The 19,621-nt window shown below is 37.7% G+C and overlaps 2 protein-coding genes across 3 annotated transcripts; one reads left to right on the top strand and one right to left on the bottom strand.

Annotated features, from left to right (window-relative positions):
- Nucleotides 1–447: 447 nt before the first annotated feature.
- LOC107793075 (uncharacterized) lies at nt 448–4,562 on the bottom strand. Of its 2 annotated transcripts, XM_016615359.2 has the most exons (6): nt 4,235–4,519; nt 3,825–4,131; nt 3,271–3,566; nt 2,975–3,083; nt 2,393–2,528; nt 448–760 (listed from the first exon to the last, which is right to left on the bottom strand). In XM_016615359.2, exons 1-6 carry the CDS (start codon nt 4,318–4,320, stop codon nt 639–641), a joined length of 1,056 nt encoding a protein of 351 aa, XP_016470845.1. In that variant the 5' UTR covers nt 4,321–4,519; the 3' UTR covers nt 448–638. The 2 variants fall into 2 exon arrangements, with proteins under 2 accessions (XP_016470845.1, XP_016470844.1); XM_016615358.2 differs by having other exon boundaries at nt 3,271–4,131; nt 4,235–4,562.
- Nucleotides 4,563–11,472: 6,910 nt separating this feature from the next.
- LOC107793073 (uncharacterized) lies at nt 11,473–15,808 on the top strand. Its single transcript, XM_075256500.1, has 5 exons — nt 11,473–11,484; nt 11,532–11,759; nt 14,273–14,939; nt 14,988–15,220; nt 15,266–15,808. Exons 1-5 carry the CDS (start codon nt 11,473–11,475, stop codon nt 15,806–15,808), a joined length of 1,683 nt encoding a protein of 560 aa, XP_075112601.1.
- Nucleotides 15,809–19,621: the final 3,813 nt, after the last annotated feature.

Raw genomic sequence — 19,621 nt, 5'->3', positions numbered from 1 at the left:
AAAGGTTACGTAAGGGAAAAAATATCACATAAATTTGAAAATTATAAAAATTGTAGTAATATTATCGGGAATAAAATGGCTTGTGGAGGAAAGACAGTGATAGAAGGCAATTATCCAGGAAAAGAGTAGAAGAGGACAGAGGAAGTAACGTGAAAGAGAGAAGTGCCCCTTTTGGCCACAGCCTGGCCGGTTCCAGATTACATATTGAGATATTTGATTTCTTATCCAATTGGTATATTAGTGAAAGACGCAATTGAGTAACATCAACAACACAAAGATCTTCTCAGTATTGTAAAATCTCATTGCATGGAAAAAGAAAGTCAATGACAACAAGTACACAAACATTAGCTCTTTCCAATTAAAATATCATTGCTTGGATATTTAAGTGGAGGATACAGATGAGCCTTCAATATTGTTGCCACAAAAGTCTCATTGCAAAATTATAACTGCTGTCTGAAAGCATCTTCTGGAAAATTATGCCCATTCAGTTTAGTAAATATCTACAAAATAATTGAGATTTTTCTTTGAGTAGTGTAGTAGTAGTTGACAAGCAAACAAGGGGAGCAATACCCCAAATGAAGTTTCAACTAAGGTTTTTATTCTTTATTAATGAATAAATGCAAGCATGATTCAGAATGTCATCCTTGAGGTGACGAAAAGTTTACAAGAGAAAGAATGTGTTTAGCAATTTCAACAGATGCATCTGGCTTCGCAGCCTTGAGCGCTCTCTCAGACATCTCTGTCATCAATCCCTCATTATCTGCACAAAACAGCATGGTGCATCAGGAGGACCGATGCAATAAGAATTAGCGGAAAGATTTTGATCAGGACAATAACATGTTTCAGAAAACACTTTAAAAAATGCATCTAGAGCAACCAAAAGGATCCAAACCAGAGGATGCTAAAGTGCAAAGCTGATCAAAGACAAAGGCAAGTATTGTTCATAAACCCGAAAACCTCCACTGCCTACTCAAATTAAATAAGTAGAAAATCACAGCTGAACAGAAACAAGATAAAATAGGTAGAACAAGAATAGAGGCCATTACTCAAATGGTCACTCAACTATCCTAAATTATCTCCTAAAGTCACTTTTCTTTTGTTTGTAACAACAAAGTCACTGAACTATGCATATTGCACTCAGAAGGTTACTCAACTAGATTTTCCAAATTTTGGATTGCCAAATACCTATTTTACCCTCTAAATTATAAGCATTTATCTTCTGAGTACAATTTAGAGGGTAAAATAGGTATTTGGCAATCCAAAATTTGGAAAATCCAGTTGAGTGACCTTCTGAGTACAATAGACATAGTTCAATGACTTTGTTATTGCAAATGAAAGAAAAGTGACTTTAGGAGATAATTTGGGATAGTTGAGTGACACATTAATCTAGGCCATGACAAGACTATGGTAAAATACTTTCTGTCTGAAGAGAAATACACTAGAGGTACTGAAGTAGTAGAACAAATCTAAAGTATGATTCCTTGTTCATTTTCTAAATTTTAGATTTTAGTATGTGCATAACACCTTATATGCACCATTCGACACAAGACTGCTGCTATTTATGAATTTCGGTATTTTTTGGAAGTCATCTAAAACACAAGCTGGCCCTTTCCAGATATCCTCTGTACTACTGACATTATTATTCCGATGAACACATTACATCTTGTGAGAAAAGCACATACTCCTAATCTTCAGCAACTTGAAGCAACTAAGCAACATGTTTAATCTCTTATTTGTTTTTACTACACTCAATAAACTAAGGCACCGTAGCTCTGTTGTTTATTCACTTTCCTGTGGATTCTTGTTTTATATGTGGATACTAAGACAGGCACAAATACAGTTAAAATCTACACATACATCAACCAATCTAAAGTGTCACAGATAACCATCTTGAATGTTTACACCACCCCACCACCCTCTGGTATGTCTCAAGTGTGTCAAAGATTCTGTGATTACTGATTTGTGAGGACATCAGGAAAGCGTCATACTTGTTGCAGCCCGGTAAATGTACCTGCATCCTCTTTCAGCATATTTCTAAAATGTGAGGATAGCTTTTAAGATATTTCAGATCATAAAGACTAAAAGTGATATTTCTAGTTTAAGCTAGACAAACATGACCTTGGCTGCGGTCGGATCAATTACTAAAACCAGGTACATTTATAGACTTGATACCACGCTAACTCAAGCCCCTCCAGTTTTACAAATTATTAGTCACGCCAACATCCACTGTGAATTTATAGATTTCATATGCAGAAACAAAACCATAGATAGTCAGGTGAAGAGAAAAAGTAAAGTTTATTAAACAAAACCATGACAGCAAGATGACGTATGGATTGTTTTTTGAGTAATTGCAATAGTCAGAATAATACACATACGAGACAGAACACCATACCTAAAATTTCTTCAATCGCACTTTTAAGAGTCAGAGAGTCAAGTTCATCTTCAGTTATAACCCTCGAACCAGCTACATCGGCCATTAGACAAGCATTGTGAAATTGATGTCCTTCAGCCACATTTGGTGAAGGTATCTGCAAAAATTTCACGAGAAAGCTATAAAGAAGTGTTTTGCCAAGATTAACGAACTAATCTCTCAAGGAATGTGAAACACCAGAGTTGTAAAACCATGGAGGCAATATATGTTCATAAACATATAGGTAAGAACGGATTTCTTTTCATTTATAATGAGAAGAAACGAGAAGCCATACTTCAGCTATGAATTGTAAGTTAACGTAAATTTTGGACAAATGCTATGGTCCTCTACTTAATCTCTCTCGAATATTCTCCAACTATCTAATCGCGATCATTCAGAGGGGCTGCTATTTTGATGCATATTGCGTGTCCAATAAACACTACACATGAATAGAGTTGTCCTCCCATCAAATTTCCTCCCAAAAATGGTAAAATCAAATCGTGAGCCACAAGGCCTTTTGCATCATGGATCTGTAAAATGTCAGACAGAATATTTGTTTATTACCAGAATACAAGGTTTCCCAGCAGCCAAGATCTCAGAGCAGATCATTGCTCCAGCTCTAGATACAATAAGGTCTGCAGCTGAGTATGCTAAATCCATAGAATGCAAGAACCTTCACCAAGATAGGATAAAATCAGATTAAAACGGATAAAAGGACACCTCTTATCTTAAAGAAATTTGCCTGAAATGCAAAATTTGCCATATAGTAATCCACAATTCTCCAGTTTATATCAGGAAATAAAACATCTATAGCAGTAATGATGAAATATGGTTTTTCGTTTAAATGAAACAACACTCACGGGGTAATGTATAATCGGGGATGGAATTTTACGAGGCTCTCCATCTCATCAAATGCTAGAACGCCTGTCTGCCATATTAAAAACAAGTCTTTCCGTTCGTCTAACATTTCAGAATACAAATGCAAGATAGCAACATTAAGTGCATTGGCACCCAAAGAGCCACCAAGAATCAACACCACTTTACCGTCCCCCTTCCCTACAACCGCCTTTGAAAAGAAATGACGCCTTGCCACAGCCTTGGACGCATATTGCCTCAACGACAATCTCACAGGATTTCCGCACACCACGCATTTGTTCTTTTGCCAAAAACAATCAACACTAGAATTAAATGCAGCAAACACTTTGTCAGCAAATAATGAAAGCACCCGATTTGCTACACCGGGTACTGAATTTTGTTCTTGGATTGCTAGTTTAATGCCTTTAAGTCCAGCAGCTAGGCAAATCGGAAAAGAAACAAACCCACCAGTTCCAATTACTATATGGGGTTTGAACTCTTGAAGTATTAGGAAACTTTTGATTAGGGATTTAATGAGAATATAAGGGAGGACGAATACGTTGTACAGAGAGATGAAGGGCCGGCCCAATGGTGCGGCTTGAATCGGTGTAAACGAATATCCTGCTGTTGGCACTGCAGTGCTCTCCATTCCAGTTGGGAGCCCAACAAACAGTATTTGGGCATTTGGGTCAAGGGTTTTGAGATCATCAGCAATGGCAATAGCTGGGTATATATGGCCACCTGTGCCCCCTGCGGCCAATATGATTCGAAGAGTGTCAGTTCCAGTTCCAGCAGCTGCTGTTGATGCATTGGTGGTTTGATCTTTGGGTTTGTTTAGAGAGAGACAGCTACTGATCTTGAGATTCCTGAAGTCAAAGCAAAAAATTGAGATATTTTACGCACAATAGATACAAACAAAAGCATATACGTAACGACTATATTTATGGAGAGAAGAGAAACAGAGCCTGCCTAGATTGAAGTTGAACGGAGATTTGGGTTAAAAATAACCGGCGGTTCAGTGAAAGTTGGGAGTGTAAATTGATGGCAGTAAACATGATCGAGAAGGAATATGAAGAAGACAGAATCAAGATTCAGGGTACACATCTGTCTGCTCAAACATTAGATCTTTACTAGATTCTGCCTTAGGTAGGTAGATAAATAGAAATTTGAACTCATGCTTTTTGTTCAATAGTAGTAAATGTTTTCACAACTCCCAACCTCGTCCATTCTATTTAATTATTGTGCTACAGCTCTAAGGTTCTTTCAATTATAAATTTGAATGGATCTTATGGTTACAACTTTTTGCAGGTTCTTGTGTTCTTTCTATTTCCTCTAACTTCTGATTTAAGACGTCTTGTCCTTTCCTGGGGTTATTTTCCTTCTACTGTTGTTATTAACTGGTCAACAAGGATTCAGGCCAAAAACCTTCAATTTCAACAGGTGAGTGTAAATCTCAATTTTGACTTTGTTATATCGTACACTTTACCAATCCGAATCCGATTAAAGCTTGAAGTTTTTGGATCGATTGGAAATTGTACTCGACGAGAATTGCATAAGCTCATGATTGCTGTGTCTCCTCTCCTTGTCGGTTAATTTTTCGGTTTTTTCATTTTAAAAGTGATGCTGTAATTTACATTACTGTTTTATACTGAATTCACACAGCATATATATATATTGTTGCGGAAGCCAAATGTATATAGTGTAAATAAGTAACAACTACTATACCAAAAATTATGACAACCACCAAATAATAAATAAGACAATAAAGCAACAATAAAGGGAACACCAGAATTTACGAGGTTCGGCTAATTTTGCCTACTCCTCGGACGCAACCAATATTTTATTCCACTCCAAAAATACAAGTGAAATAATACTAAAGAGAGAAGATACAAATGCCTTAAACAGATGAGAAGGCAAATGAGAGGTGTGTTTAAATCCTAAACATTAGGCCTTCTTTTATAGGGGAAAAAATCCCCCCCAAACTCAAGAGCCCACCGATGTGGGACAAAAAATTTGCCAAACTTCAACAAATCTCCACCTTGGCAAAATTCCACATCTTCAATTTTCTCTCAATAACAAATTTCAAAATTTTGATTGTGTCTAAATCTTCAATCTTCAGTGTTCAACAATGTTGATCAAATCCAAACAATGCTGAAACTTGATCGCAGTCACCACCTTTGTCAGCATATCAGCAGGATTCTCCGTAGTATGAATTTTCTTCACCGTGAATCCTCCTTCTTCTATGATATCTCGTACGAAATGATACCGAACATCAATATGCTTCGTCCTTGCATGATAAACTTGGTTCTTCGCTAATTGAATAACACTTTGACTATCACAAAAATTGTGATACCTTTTTGTTCAACACCAAGCTCCTTTAGCAATCCTTGAAGCCAAATTGCCTCCTTCACATCCTCTGTAATAGCCATGTACTCTGCCTCTGTTGTAGACAAAGCAACTGTTGACTGCAAAGTAGACTTCCAATTAACTGGTGCCTTTGCAAAACTAAACACATAACCAGTAGTTGATCTTCGTTTGTCCAGATCACCCGCAAAATCTGAGTCACAATATCCAACTACAGACTGATTGTCTTCCTGCTCAAAAACTAACCCGACATCTACAGTATTATGAATATACCGTAGAATCCACTTCACAGCTTGCCAATGCTCCTTCCCTGGATTGTGCATATATCTGCTAATAACTCCAACAGCTTGTGAAATGTCAGGCCTTGTGCAAACCATTGCATACATCAAGCTACCAACAACATTTGCGTATGGTACCTTTGACATATACTCTCGTTCAGCTTCATCCATTGGCGACATAGTAGTACTTAGCTTAAAATGGGAAGCAAGTGGAGTACTAACTGGCTTAGTCGTGTCATCTATGCCAAAACGTTGAAGTACTCTCTTCAAATATTCTTTTTGAGATAAACAGAGTTTCTTTGAACGTCTATCTCTAATTATCTCCATGCTAAGAATTTTCTTTGCCTCACCCAAATCCTTCATCTCGAACTCCTTCTTCAGTTGAATCTTCAACTTATCAATTTCTTCCGAATTCTTGGAAGCTATCAACATATCATCAACATATATGAGAAGATATACAAAGGAACCATCTTTAAGCTTGTGCAAATACACACAATGATCGTATTTGCTTCTCTTGTACCCTTGCCGCAACATAAACTCGTCAAATCGCTTGTACCATTGTCTAGAAGATTGTTTCAATCCGTACAACGATTTTTCAAGTTTGCACACCATATTTTCTTTTCCAGCAACTTTAAATCCTTCTGGCTGAGTCATGTAGATTTCCTCCTCCAAGTTTCCATATAAAAACACAGTTTTTACATCCATCTGAACTAGTTCCAAATCCAATTGTGCTACCAAAGCCAACATAATTCTAATGGAGGAATATTTTATAACTGGAGAAAACACTTCATTGTAATCAATTTCCTCCTTTTGAGCATATCCTTTGGCCACCAATCTTGTTTTGTAGCGAACATCTATTTGGTTAGGAAATCCTTCTTTCTTTGCAAATACCCATTTGCACCCAATTGCTTTCTTTCCCTTCGGGAGATTGACCAATCTCCATGTATGATTCTGATGAAGGGACTGTATTTCATCATTCATGGCAATCCTCCACTTATCTTCTTCTGAACTTTGGACAGCGTCTTTATAAGTGGTAGGAACATCATCAGCTACAATTGAGGTTGCACAAGCAACCGTCTCTATGAGACGAACGTGTTTCGTTATTGTTCTTTTTGGCCTGCTGGTTGCTATTGATTCAAGTTGTTGTTGAGGTTCCTGAGTTGGAATCTCCTCTACTGACTCTCCTTCCAGAGGGTAATCTTCATTTGTTTCCTCCTCTGCTTCTTGTGTAGGAAAAATAAATTTTCCCTCAAACTCCACCTGCTTAGAAGCACCTTCATTTTGTTTGGTATCTTCTGTTACCTTATTTACCATAGCAGATTCATCAAAGGTAACATCCATGTTGAATATTACTTTCTTTGTCATAGGACACCATAAGCGATATCCTTTGACTCCAGAAGTAATTCCCATAAAAATAGCCTTCTTTGCCTTTGGATCCAATTTTGACTCTGTCACATGATAATATGCAGTTGAGCCAAACACGTGCAAAGAGTCATAATCTACAACAGGCTTTCCATACCATTTTTCAAATGGTGTCTTGCCATCAATAGCAGCAGATGGTAGACGATTAATGAGGTGACATGCATATGTAATTGCCTCATCCCAAAATTCTTTGCCCAAGCCAGCATTGGACAACATACACCGTACTTTCTCCAGCAAGGTCCGGTTCATACGTTCTGCCACTCCATTCTGTTGTGGTGTATGTCTAACAGTGAAGTGTCGGACGATGCCATCATTTTCACAGACCTTATTGAAATGATCATTTTTGTATTCACCTCCATTATCTGTGCGAATACACTTGATCCTCTTGCCGGTTTGATTCTCCACCATCGTCTTCCATTTGAGAAAAATTCCCAGCACTTCATCTTTGCTTTTCATTGTATACATCCACACTCTTCGGGAAAAATCATCAACAAAGGTTACAAAATAGTGCTTCCACCCAATGAAGGTGTTTTGGAAGGACCCCAAACATCAGAGTGTACATAATCCAAAATGCCTTTAGTATTATGGATCGCTGTACTAAATTTAACCCTTGTCTGTTTCCCTTTGACACAATGCTCACAAAACGCCAAGTTGCAAGCCTTTACTCCTTTTAACAATCCTTGATCTGATAGAGTTTTCAAGGATTTTCCTCCAGTATGTCCCAAGCGCATGTGCCATAGCTTGGTTGCTTCTGCCTCTTTGTCGTCACTGGATGTCATTGTAGCTGTCCCAATAACTGTACTGCCACGATAGCGGTACATATTATTATTCTTCCGATTAGCCTTCATTACCACTAGTACACCGGAGCATACTCTCATCACTCCATTTTCTGCAATGATTTTGAACCCTTTTGATTCTAGGGCTCCTACAGAGATGAGATTCTTCTTCAAATCCGGTACAAATCGAACATCTGTTAATGTTCTGATCATTCTATCATGATTCCTTAATCGTATTGAACCAATGCCATATGAGGTAAGAGGACTGTTATCCGCTGTGTGGATGACTCCATATTCTCCTTCTTGAAATTCCATAAACCAGTCCCTGTTGGGACACATATGATAGCTACAAGCCGAGTCCATCAACCATATGTCTGATGATGTTGATGACTCTGTTGTAACTAATGAGAAGTCTGAATCATCACAATCAGCTACATTTGAATCCATAATGGCCTTTCCATTGTTATGTTTGGCCTCATTCTTCAACTTCGGACAGTCTTTCTTCCAGTGCCCTTTTTCTCGACAAAAGGCACATTTATCTTTGCTGGGTCTGGATCTTGACTTGGATCTTCCCTTCTTTGTCCTCGTTTGATTTTGAGGACGACCCCCCATAAACAGTGCTTCTCCTTCTCCGCCCTTCTGTTTTTCTCGCTTTCTTTGTTCATAGCTGTACAAAGCCGAACAAACTTCTCTGAGAGAAACTTCGTCATTTCCATGGAGTAGAGTAGTTTCAAGGTGTTCGTACTCATCAGGAAGTGACGCGAACAACATAAAGGCCAAGTCACCATCATCATAAGTTGTATCCATATTTTGCAAATCTGTGACCAACTTATTGAAACTGGTGATATGTTCATTCATCGTGGTACCAGGAACATAGGTGAAGTGAAACAGTCTCTTCTTCATGTACAATTTATTTTGACTATTTTTCTTCAAAAATTTATCCTCCAGTGCTTTCCATAATTTACTTGCAGAAGTTTCCTTTGTGTATGGATATTTCTGCTCTCTAGCAAGGAAGGATCGAATGGTACCGCAAGCAACACGATTGAGAATCTTCCAATCTTCTTCTCCAATAACATCTGGTCTCTTTTCTTCAATGGCAAGATCTAGCCCTTGTTGAAAAAGGACATCTAGAACCTCGCCTTGCCACATCCCAAAATGCCCGGACCCGTCAAAAATTTCTACCACAAATTTCGCATTTGACACAATTCTTGTCATAAGCGAAGATGCCAATGATGACGTATTGTTGACACTTGATGTAGATTCTTCTTGTTTATTGTCTCCCATATTTGACACAAATATTATTTAATAGCTGACGACACAAATCAAGATTATTTCCTTTCTGATGTAGAAGATCAGACTAAGCTGCAACCACAGAGCATACTCAGACAGAACCTTGACTCAGTTACCAAGATAAATCTTTTCTAATGTGGAAGATCAGACTATGCTGCAACCACAGAGCATACTTAGACAGTATCTTGGCTCTGATACCAATTGTTGCGGAATCCAAATGTATATAGTGTGAATAAGTCATAACTACTATACCAAAAATTATGACAACCACCAAATAATAAATAAGACAATAAAGCAACAATAAAGGGAACACCAGAATTTACGAGGTTCGGCTAATTTTGCCTACTCCTTGGACACAACCAATATTTTATTCCACTCCAAAAATACAAGTGAAATAATACTAAAGAAGAAGATACAAATGCCTTAAACAGATGAGAAGGCAAATGAGAGGTGTATTTAAATCCTAAACATTAGGCCTTCTTTTATAGGAGGAAAATCCCCCCAAACTCAAGAGCCCACCGATGTGGGACAAAAAATTTGCCAAACTTCAACATATATATTTGTGCCCCATTATAGCAAGAGTATTAGATAAGTCTGGTATAGTCATACCTCATTCTAATTTCTTCTTAAAATTCTTCTTTGTTTTAGCCTTTAAGATAATGCTAATAATTATTAATTTAATATAATTATGTTCATATTTGTTACTGAGTAATATGCTGAATGAGTAAAAAATTAGATTAAGTAACGTAATATAAGCCAAATGTACTATTGGAAACAAATCGCCAATTTAAGACCAAACATGTGTTACAGATAATACATCATATATCACAATTTTACTACTATTAATGGAACATCTAACAACTATTAATGAAATATCTAACGACATATAATGCAATTTTTCTGTATTATTTAACTATGAGAAAACTACCTCTTATTGCATCACCAATATTGCAAAATAGCCTTCTATTTCCCGCTACGAGCTTTTATGTTATTTTCATTAATAGTACCGTGGAATAGATAAAATGTCTCTAGCATTAGTCAAAAGTTTTGGGTTGGGATGTCAAAACTTTTGATGGGCATCGTATTGAGAAAAATCAAGTTAACATTTGGAATTAATTATGTGCTGACACGACAAGACACGTGGATCAATAAAAGAATGACAGCTGGCAAAGAATCTTCAAAGAGACACAAGCCTTAATAGATACGGACAAAGATTCAAGAAAACAGGAAGGAATGGTTACTCGGACCTCTTGGTAATTTGAAGAGATATCAGAGGAATGAACCTAGATAGCAAAAAACACAGATACGTATTATCCGTAATTAATGAGCATCAATGATGGAAAACATTATAGAATCCTCACGAAACAGTTACGATTGCCAATTATAACGTTACATTAATGCCATTAATTTCTCATAATGATTCTGTTATGAGAGGAAAGAAACGTATAACTTAGAAATAGCTATAAAAGGAGAGAAATAAACATTTGTAAAGACACAGAATATTATTGTAATACACTACTTTGCTTTCTTTTACTTACTCAGGTATCGTTTAAGTCAATTCTTCTTATTTGTTCCATATTTGATTATCAGTAACTCGAGTTCTTTTAAAATTAGGCTTTGACCGAAATTCCTATTTTTTGGTTAAACAAATTGGTTCCGTTGCCGGGAATCTGATAATCTTTTGCTTTCCAAATCGATTCTTTTCTCAAAACAATCATGTCGAATGTCAACGACAACAATCAACAAAGTTTACCACACCAAGAAGATCCACAACATCAGCTGAACCAACAAGGTGACAGAACTCCAGTTCCCTCACTATAACATTCTCCTCGACAATCATGAGAGGGGACTCCTGATAGGTCTGCATCGCATGAAAATGACAGACTTGCAAATGATCAAGCTATCGATGAAGCTTTGAAAAAATTAATCGCTCAATAGGTCAGCAATGATTTTCAGGTTTTTACCAACCAGTTGCCGGTTGTACCGCCAACACCAACTCCAAACAACAATACCCTAGAAAATCCTCGCTCAGGACTCGTTAACTCAGGCAGTGGCGGAACCCCCATCGAATCTCGTGATGGAGGGCCAGGTAACCCAGTTAATTCGATTTACAAAATTTAGTACTTAACTTTGCAGAAACAGCCCAAGGAGCAGAGCGACCGTATAGAGCAAATACCTGGAGTGCCGCTTGTAATCAAGAGAATAGATATGGACAAATACTCACAACAACCTTGGAAGCCAAGTGCTGCTTCTCTACCAATTCCGAAATATGATGGAATAACTGATCCACGGGATCACGTAACTGCATTCACAACCAGTGTAAAGGGCAACGGTTTGACCAAGCAAGAAATTGAATCAGCATTGGTCAAAAAATTCGGAGAAACACTCACTAAGGGAGCATTAATATGGTACTCTCTCTTTACTTGAAAATTCTATAGATTCTTTTGCTTAGTTTGTAGATTCATTTATCAAAGTACACTCGGGAGCTCAAAAAGTTGAAAAAAGAATGGAGGACATTTTCAAAATAAAACAAGGAGATACAGAGCTGCTTAGGAAATTCGTAGACAGATTCCAACGTGAGAGGATGATGTTGCCACGTTACCTGATAACTGGGCTGTTACGACATTTTCCAGTAATCTAAATGAAAAAAGTTCAGAAGCCACGAGGAGACTCAAGGAAAGTTTACGAGAATTTCCAACAACAACTTGGAATGATGTTTATAACAGATACAACACGAAATTATGGATAGAAGAAGATACCATCATTCAGTCTTGAAAAGATGAAAGGATAAGTTCAAGACTAGCTGAAACTGAAAAAAAATCCAGTAAAAAAAGATACGAGCCTTACATGGGACCAATAGGAAGAGACTCGCGTTCAAAACAGGAAAACCCAAGGTACGATCATAGATCAAGAGATAGAGAGTCAGGTTCATCATCAAGGTTCGGAAAAGAACGAAACACGCGAGAGACGCGAGATGATGACAGCTCGAAGGCAAAGATCGGCGGTTATAGTTTTAATATTAGCACATCTGAGTTGGTGGCTGTTTTAAGGAGCATGGGAGACAAGGTACGGTGGCCAAAGGAAATGAGATCAAACCCGAACAGGCGAAATCCTAATTTTTGGTGCGAGTTTCACAACGATCACGGTCACAAAACGACGGATTGTAGATTGCTGCAAGGTGAAGTTGAACATTTATTAAAATAAGGATATTTAACTGAATTGTTTAGTGAAAAAGGAAAGCAAGCATATATGAAGAATACGCAGGAGCCTCCAAAACCTCCTTCACCAAAAAGGACGGTTAATGTCATAAGTTGAGGAGAAGAAATCAATGGCGTAACATATACGACAGCAAAGAAAGTGTCAAAAATTACAATTACACATAGGAAGCGAGTTCGACAGGTTTTGGAAGAAGATTGTATTACATTTGATGATGCAGATGCAGATGGCGTGCTAACCCCGCATAATGATGCACTAGTAATATCTTTACTTGTACATGACACTAATGTAAAACGAGTTTTGATTGATCCAGGTAGTTCCGTGAATATCATTTTGTTAAGAGTGGTAAACGAGATGCAAGCCGATGATAAGCTGATACCCAAGGCACACACCTTGTCTAGTTTTGACAACTTGAGCGTCGTAACAAAATGGGAGATAATACTTACGACATTCGCAAAAGGAGTAGTCAAAGATACGAAATTTCATGTGGTAGAAATGGATATGACTTACAATATGATTCTCGGTAGACCATGTATTCACGAAATGGACGTTGTTCCATCTACCTTACATCAAGTTATCAAGTTTCCATCATAATGGGGGATACGAAAAATCCGTGGTAACTAACAAGCTTCACGGAACATTAATTCCGTGGCAGATTCAAACGCTAAAAGTGACGAAAAATAGCAATCACAGAATGCAGTTGAGGACGCAGCAACATGAACCTCAACTGAAGATGGGAAAACAGATGTAGATTCGAGGCCCGATACTATTCAGGAACCAGAAGAAAATGAAAATATCAAAACAACGATCGAGGAATTGGAAGCTGTGGTGCTATTTGTACATTGGCCAAACAAAAAACTCTACATTGGAACCAACCTCAGCCCAGAAATGAAACGTAAGTTGATTAAATTTTTAAAGGCTAACGTAGATTGTTTTGCTTGGTCCCATTCAGATATGACAGGTATACCACCGGAGGTAATGACCCACAAATTAAATGAAGATCCATCATACCTACCTGTCAAACAAAAGAAAAGGAAGCAAGACTCCTTCAAGAACTAGGTGATTCAAGATGAGGTGCAAAAACTTTTAAAAATTGTGTCCATCCGCGAGGTAAAGTATCCAGATTGGTTGATTAATACTGTTGTAGTACCTAAAAATAATGGTAAGTGGCGAGTTTGTGTAGATTATACTGATCTGAATAAAGATTGCCCTAAAGATTCTTTTCCATACCGCACATAGATCAAATAATTGATGCTACTGCAGGGCATGAATTGTTAAGTTTTTTAGATGCATATTCAGGATATAATCAGATTAAAATGGATCCTCTAGATGAAGAAAAAACTTCCTTCATCACAGACAGGGGGACTTACTGTTACAAAGTCATGCCATTCGGTTTAAAGAATGCTGGGGCCACATACCAAAGGCTAGTGACCAAAATATTTTAAGAACACTTAGGCAAAACCATGGAAGTGTATATAGATGATATGTTGGTCAAATCACAACAAATAGGGGACCATATTCAACACTTGACTAATACATTTCAGATTCTTCGCAAATTTAACATGAAGTTAAATCCTGAGAAATGTGCATTTGGCATCTCATGAGGTAAGTTCTTGGGATTTCTTGTTTATAACCGTGACATCGAAGTAAATCCTACGTAGATTAAAGCTATTGAAGAAATTCCGGATATACTCACGAGCAAAAAAGAAGTACAAAGGCTGACAGGAAGAATAACAGCCTTGGGCAGGTTTATTTCCAAGTCATCAGAAAAATGCTTCAAATTCTTTTCAGCTTTAAAAAAGCAAAACCAATTTGAATGGTCTGAAGAATGTCAACAAGCGCTTAAAAATTTAAAGGCGTACCTGTCAAATCCACCATTGCGAGCCAAACCGAAAAGTGGGGAGAAATTACCTGTCTACCTTACAGTTTTAGAAGTGGCGGTAAGTGTCGTATTAGTTCGAGAAGACCAAGGTAAACAATCACCGATTTATTATGTTAGTAAATCTTTGCTAGATGCTGAAACTCGATATCCTCATTTAGAGAAACTTGCATTAGCTTTGATTATGACATCTAGGAAATTAAGACCTTATTTCCAATGTCATCCTATTTCTGTGGTAACCGCCTACCCCTTACGTAATATATTGTATAAACAAGAGTTATCGAGTGGATTAGCCAAGTGGGCTATTGAACTAAGTGAATATGACATTACATATCAACCTAGAACTGCAATAAAGTCACAAGTTTTAGCAGATTTCGTGGAAGATTTTAGCCAAGGGATACTGTTGGAAGCAGAAAAAGAACTACAGTTATTTAATAGATCTAATCCAGGTACATGGACCTTATTTACTGACGGTTAATCAAATGTAAAAGGAGCAGGTCTGGGCATTGTCCTGGTACCACCTGCGGGTGAAACCATACGGCAAGCAATAAAGTGTCATCCAATCACTAATAATGAGGCAGAATATGAAGATGTGATTATAGGGTTGGAATTGGCGCGACAGCTCGGAATAGAGCAGGTCATGATCAAAAGTGATTCACAGCTTGTAGTTAACCAAATGCAGGGGACTTACACAGCTAGAGAAGCGAGGATGCAACAGTACCTGGAAAAGGCACGGGATTTAGTTAGACAATTCCAAACTTGGAAAATCACGTAGATACCAAGGGAAGAAAATGCAGAGATAGATGCTCTAGCCAATCTTGTATCTGCTGCAGAAGTAACAAATAAAGAAAATTCTTTCGTGATTCATTTGTTTCATTCAGTGCTTGATCAAGACAAAAACGAGGTAAATTATAATAATCTAACTTGGGACTGGAAAAATGAGATTGTCAATTTTTTGGAGTATGGAATACTACCTGAAGATAAGAAAAAGACTCAAGCACTTTGCCAAAAAGCTGCTCGTTACTGTTTAAATCAAGGCAATCTATATCGAAAAATGTTCGGTGGACCTCTAGCAAAATGTCTCGGCCCTTCTCAAATGGAGTACGTAATGAGAGAAATACATGAGGGACATTATGGAAATCATGCTGGAGGAAGAGCTTTGGTAAAAACCATAATTAGAGTTGGCTATTATTGGCCAAAAATGGAAGAAGACGGGGAAAATTTTATGGCAAAATGTGACAAGTGCCAAAGATATGGTAACAATATGCACCAACCAGCTGAATTATTACATCCGGTCGTTGTATCATGGCTTTTATGAAGTGGGGGATGGATATTGTAGGTCCACTACTACAAGCCAAAGGCAAGGTAAGATTTTTGTTAGTATTCACTGACTATATTACTAAGTGGGTAGAAGCAGGAGCTTTCAATCAGGTGCGAGAAAAAGAGGTCAGAGACTTCATCTGGAGAAACATCACATGCCAATTCGGGATGGCAAAGAAAATCGTATGTGATAACGGACCACAATTTATAGGTGCACAAATCACAAATTTTTTCCAAAGTTGGCGAATTAAAAGGATTACCTCAACACCGTACCATCCGGTGGGTAATGCACAAGTTGAATCAACAAATAAAGTCATTATCAACAACTTGAAGAAAAGACTGGAAGAATCTAAAGGCAGTTAGCCAGAGGTACTACCTGAAGTCTTGTGGGCTTACCGAACAACAACAAAAACAAGTACGGGAGAAACACCGGTTTCACTTGTATATGGGGATGAAGCCTTAATTCCAGTCGAGATAGGGGAACCAAGTACGAGATATACTTAAGATACTAAAGAATCGAACGAAGAATAGATGTGGATAAACCTAGATTTACTTGAAGAAAGGAGGGAAACTGCATTAATAAAGATGGCAGCGCAAAAACAAGTTATTGAGCGGTATTACAATCGGAAAGCTCGTCTTAGATACTTCAAGATTGGGGACTATGTACTCAAGAAAATTTTCCAATTCACGAGGGCAGCCAACGCATGAAAGTTAAGTCCAAATTGGGAAGGGCCTTATAAGATTCATGGTATCGCAGGAAAAGGAGAATACGAGCTTGAAACATTGGATGGCAAGATTCTACCTTCAAATTGGAATGCTGTTCATCTGAAGAGATACTACTTCTAAGGAAAGAAAATACCAACGGGCAGGTATCCCCACTCACGATTTTTATTTTGAATTATTAATATTTTACTAACGATTTTAGATGATAGACAGAAAGCTAGCATGCACTAAATCATGAATTACGACCTGAAAAACACGTGGAAAGAACATAATTCCCGGTCTAGGGTTACAACTATTCTGATAGAAATTTAAATGGGTTAAGCAGTCTTAATCTAAAATCGTACCTCCGAGTCCCGTATGTTTTTCCTTTTCAGGAAAAGGATCGCATGGAAGGAATAATCAAGTGCTCGAGATTTCATACTTCAAAGCTCAAACACTTGGGGGACTATATAATATACATATGATATATATATATATAAGGAAGGCAAAGAAGGTTGAAACAATTAAATTTCAAGTCAAGCCTAAAGTCTACTCAATAAATATCAAGTTCAGAGCAAAGTCATGAGCCTAAAACGCAAGCCTGATCCAAAAACCTGTGAAGAATACACTCGTGGATACAAATTTCAAAATCTTATGAATGTTTAGGTTAAAGGCAGTATTTAGCCATGGGTCATAAAGAAACCCATGTATTTTATTTTTTTGCAAATGTGTTGTAAAGAAAACAGTTACGGAAGAGTAATAGAAGATATTTAAATACATGTAAGATGTTATTTAAACTTGACAAATTTCTAATGAAAACTTTATCAAATTATTTCAAGAAACATGTGTGTTCCTATTTCTCCTTTCGTATGTTTATACCGTTATGAAGTTGAGATGTCTTCTTCATTAAGTATCGTATATAAAAGGGACCTCTTTTATAATTCATGTTTAATTCAAAGATCCATGAAGTTAATTAAGCATTTCTAAAAATGCAAACAGTCAAAAGGGTAAGACAAAAATCCACGAATTAAAAAGCAAGACCTTGAACTTATAAAAAAAACAAGGCAAATTATTATAAGAGTATAACAGAAACTCAAAAGAATTAAGTTAAAACGAAAACTTTATAATATTAAGTTAAAACTAAGTATGAACTTAGTCATAAACTGATTGTCATTTTAAAGCCCCGAAAAGACATGGGGACATGCTATTTCCAAAAACATAACCCCCAAAATGAGACCAGGGGTAATACCACCACACATTTCACCAAAAAGAAAAAAAAGGAGTCAAACTTCACAAATAAACTCACTATGGAGCAGGTTTAGAAGAAGAGTTCAGGACGACATCATCAACAACAGAAGGCTCGATTTGGTCTGAAGGAGCTGGGACATCCAGCGCACCAGGATCAGCTTCAACATTCTCGAGAGTATCAGCCATGGGAGAAGAGAAACTTTGGCCTTGCTGAGTTTTTTCAATGGTCTCTTTAATCTTTGCTAACTCAGCATTCAAGTTAAAACCTTCTTGGCTAACCTCCATAAGGGTATCATGGCGCGTGTTCAATATGTCCCAACTTACTTTGACAACAGCTTTGTCCTCAAGAGCCTCGTAGTATCTTTCCCAATGATCAATTTCACTCTTGAGTTCCTCCCTCTCAGTCAAAGCAACATCGTAAGAAGATTGTAAAGGGGCAAGGGAACTCTCCAAAAACTTGACCTTATCAAAAGACACACGGGGATCTTCTTGGGTCTGGGTGAGTGCTTGAACAAGCTCACCTGCATAAACCTCTTTCTCATTCAACAAGGCCTTCAAACCTCTGATCTCCTCGGTGGCTTTGGAGAGTTGTTCAACAAAAGATGACTCGAGGAGATTTTTATCCTTGCCTGCCTGATTGGAAGAAGCTTTTTCAACTGCTAACTCCGATGCCATGACCCTCAGTTGCTGCTCTAAGGTACATTTGTTTTCTTCTAAAACTTCCATCTCAAGCTGAAGACTGTCATACTGCTCTTTCCAATTATATACCTCAATCTGGTAATCATGCATCAATCACTCTGTATAGGAAACCCTTTTCATCATCTCCGTACCAATGAGATTGATCTATATATAAAAAAGGGTAAGAATTTCAGTAGAAAGAAAATGGAATAGAACATGAAAAAGGCATCAATACCTTCAGTGATGATTGCACTATGTCATTCATCCAAGTCAAAGAACTATGACTTTCTAGCTTGAACTTTTCAACGGGACCAATCAGGGGTTTCAACCATACATCAGCTTGGCCAGACTTCTTCAGAAGATTACCATCGGCAAGAACCTCAATGGTAATTTGCTTTATCACTCTACTTCCACTTGAAGAACCAACTTCAGTTCGAGAAATATTAGTAGTGGGAACCGTAGAAGAAGTCATAATAGCTTGAGGTGGGGTAGAAACAGCAGCAGTAAAAAAAAGCAAAGAGCATTCCATTGGGACAGACACGGGGAAAGAGGCAAGAGGTACTTTATCAGACACCAAATCAAAACCTTCACTATCAAACCCACGTGAAAAAACATGTTCATCAGAGTCACGAGCTGCCATAGGAGTATCTTTGTTAGAACTCACTAAGGTGGCTTCAACAGACTCGATCACGGGAATAGAACGGGGAGGAGTAGCTTTGTCATCCAAAATGACTCTTCTTCTAGCCCGCAGCCTTCTAACCAAAGAACTTCCATCCCGTTCGTCTTCCTCCTTAAAATCCTGGGGTTTGTCAGCTTTCCTTCAATGAAGAACCCAAGATTATCTCATGGTCTCTTGCCAAAGAAAGTCTAGAAGCTGCAATCGATTTAGCACTTACACCGCGAATAGGAAACCTTGATAAAACGAAGGGTTAAAAACATTCTAATAAAAGAACAGATGAAAATAGAAGGAAAATTCTTACCATGGGTCTTAACCTTCCAACCAAACCTATTTGAAAGGTATTTCCAAGATCTAACTTCCATTAGAGCAATGGTCAACAATTTCTCTACCCAACCACGAAAATTAGGAATCTCTTCAACTGTTCCCATGGTTGCTTGAAAAAGAAAAGTGAAACAGTCACGGGAAGAACAAACCCTTTCTAAAAAAAGGGAAAAAGAGAAGAAA

The sequence above is a fragment of the Nicotiana tabacum genome, chromosome 6, assembly GCF_000715075.1.
Source record: "Nicotiana tabacum cultivar K326 chromosome 6, ASM71507v2, whole genome shotgun sequence".
In the NCBI taxonomy this organism is placed as follows: Eukaryota; Viridiplantae; Streptophyta; class Magnoliopsida; order Solanales; family Solanaceae; genus Nicotiana; species Nicotiana tabacum.
Note: the sequence above shows the minus strand (reverse complement) of the source record. Positions and strands in the feature narration are given on the sequence as shown.